Source organism: Octopus bimaculoides, chromosome 8 (assembly GCF_001194135.2).
Source record: "Octopus bimaculoides isolate UCB-OBI-ISO-001 chromosome 8, ASM119413v2, whole genome shotgun sequence".
NCBI lineage: Eukaryota > Metazoa > Mollusca > Cephalopoda > Octopoda > Octopodidae > Octopus > Octopus bimaculoides.
The window spans coordinates 885,757-888,063 of record NC_068988.1 but is presented as its reverse complement, the minus strand read 5'-3'; the positions used below and the strand labels follow the sequence as shown (position 1 = coordinate 888,063).

At 36.1% G+C, this 2,307-nt stretch overlaps 1 protein-coding gene across 2 annotated transcripts in view; it reads left to right on the top strand.

The window, feature by feature from the left end:
- The window catches only part of LOC106872567 (uncharacterized), a 60,003-nt gene that overhangs the window by 37,582 nt on the left and 20,114 nt on the right, over positions 1-2,307 (top strand). For both annotated transcript variants that reach the window (XM_014919609.2, XM_014919602.2), the window contains exon 2: positions 1,137-1,472. In XM_014919609.2, the coding sequence (XP_014775095.1) occupies positions 1,296-1,472 (177 nt within the window). In that variant the 5' untranslated portion in view covers positions 1,137-1,295. The remainder of the gene's footprint in view (positions 1-1,136; positions 1,473-2,307) is intronic.

Sequence of the window (2,307 nt, the reverse complement as noted above, 5' to 3'; positions counted from 1 at the left end):
TGAGATCGTTTTGGTTTTTTTTCTTTTTTTCTGTATAAGGATCTACACTGTCCGATGTATTCTTTTTTTTTTTTTTTTATTTAAAGCAGTACAAAGTGATTTATGATAGATTTGGTTACTATTTCTAGCAGATCAAAGTGTCTATGTAGAGGCTTCTTTTTTATGGCTCTTTCAATGGTTGCCTTTTGAGAGAGTAAAGGAGTTGTAACATGATACAGTTGTGAACATGAATAAATGAGGTGAGTTTATCTAAAGTAATTAGTATCAGGGAACGTTTTTGTGGAGGAGGATATAGAAATAAAGCAGAGAATAAAAATGTTGTTTGCTCGTTTGGACTTTGAATTCCGATTGAAATGCAGAGAGTAAGAAGGTCCAACTGGATTTATGAAAAGAAAACCCCTTTTAAGACTGTCTCTGGTTCCATGATACAAACTCCCTGTTTTAATGTGATCTAAATTAAAACCTGCCATCAATAATTCTTTGTTATTTTCAAAATTATTTAAAGCAAAGTTAGTGTATTTCAACAGAAACCATCATCATCATCACCACAGTAACTAAAAGGTTAAAGTCATTTTAATTAAAACCTGCCGTCAAAGTTTCACGTTAATCTATTTCAAACATCAGCTTAATTAAGGACAAAGATATTTTACTGAATTCTTCGTTTTAAAAATCTATTTGCAACAAAAAATACTGTTGTGGCAAAGTGGAATTGTGTGTGTGTGTTGGAAGCAATGAACAGGAGAAAGAAAGAAGACAACCCCGGTGGGGTGGTGGTGGATATGTGGTGATTAGTTTAAAGCTTAAAAGAAGAGAAGGAGTCATGAGATTTTGGACACTAGTCCTTCATCAGAAAAAAATGCAGAGAAGAAAAATAAAGGTGGAGAGTGAATAACAAAAAGTTGTGGCTGTGTTTTCTTGTTAGAGAATGTGTTTTTAAGTTAGATTTGAAAACAAGAAAGTAATTCTGATTTTCCTTAAAAAAGATAGTTTTTAAATATATTTCCAGTGGTAAAAGTGTTTTTTTTTAAAGTAAAATTTTGAAGTGATATATAGATAACAAATGATTGTTTTGCTATGAATTTTATTTGTTGTTACTATTTTGATAAAACATTTAAAATAATTTATTTGTTTTTCAGAGAAATGATATTACCAAAAATGGAAAAACGGTGACCCTCTAGTGGCAGATTCTGCCATTTCAGAACATTGCTGTTTGTACAGTCTTTCTTCTGAGTCTCATTTTTTTGGCCAGCTTCCATCGGTGCCAGCCGTGTAACAGGCACTAGCTGCTGTGGATTATGGTCACTAAAGCATCTAAAACTATTGTATTATGTTCGATTGCGAACTTTGTCAACTCTGCCGACCGTGTGATCATGCCAATAGCTATCATCTCTATTGCCGACCAGTACAAACTGGATCTTCACAATCAGGGATGGGTGCTCAGTTCATTTGCTGTTGGATATATGAGCAGTCAAGTGAGTATTGAAATCTTTCTCATTGTTGTTGCATGTAAAACAGCGACTGAAATTACATTTACTCTACGTCTTTATAAGGGTGGAGAGGTGGCAGAAGAAGCATTAGAGTGTTTGAAAAACAACTTTGCAGGATTTGTTCCTGTGCTTTGCATTCCGAGTTCAAACCTTGCCAGGGTCAACTTTATAAAGTACCAGTCAAGTACTGGACTTGATGGTAGTGATTCACTCTCTGCTCACCTCAAAGTTGCTGGACGTGTACCTAAATTAGAAACGTTTATATACCTTTATAATTGGGTACAACTTTAAACTGCATCTGGTTATGGGACCCTGTCTTCGGAGTTTCAGAGTTTTGAGAGAGTGGAACCACTCCTTAGCTACCACTGTTCTCAGGTCTGCTTTGACCTGGAGAAGTAGCACCTGACAGGATCCCCAGTTACATGTAAACCCCTGAGACAGGGTAGATCGAAGATCACAGGGTGCAATCGGGTGGATGTGTGAACTATTTCAGCAAGTGGACTTATTGATTGAATCAATGGTGAATATCATTGATCAGATGTTGAGTGGACGAACAGACAACAATCAATGGCTAAGATCAAGATCCAGTTCAGGGAGCAAACAGCTGCCGTTGTTTGTAGTTGTGGTGTGTGCAAAGGAGATAGTTTAGCCAGTTAAAAGACCAGTGCAACTAAAACCCAATCCACATCGCTTGATTGGGGAGGGGGCATCCTGTGGGGAGGAGTTGTATGGGTGTGGGTATGTCTCCTAACTGGATGATGATAATTGATTTGATATTGTTGATGTATGTATATATATATATATATATATATATATATAT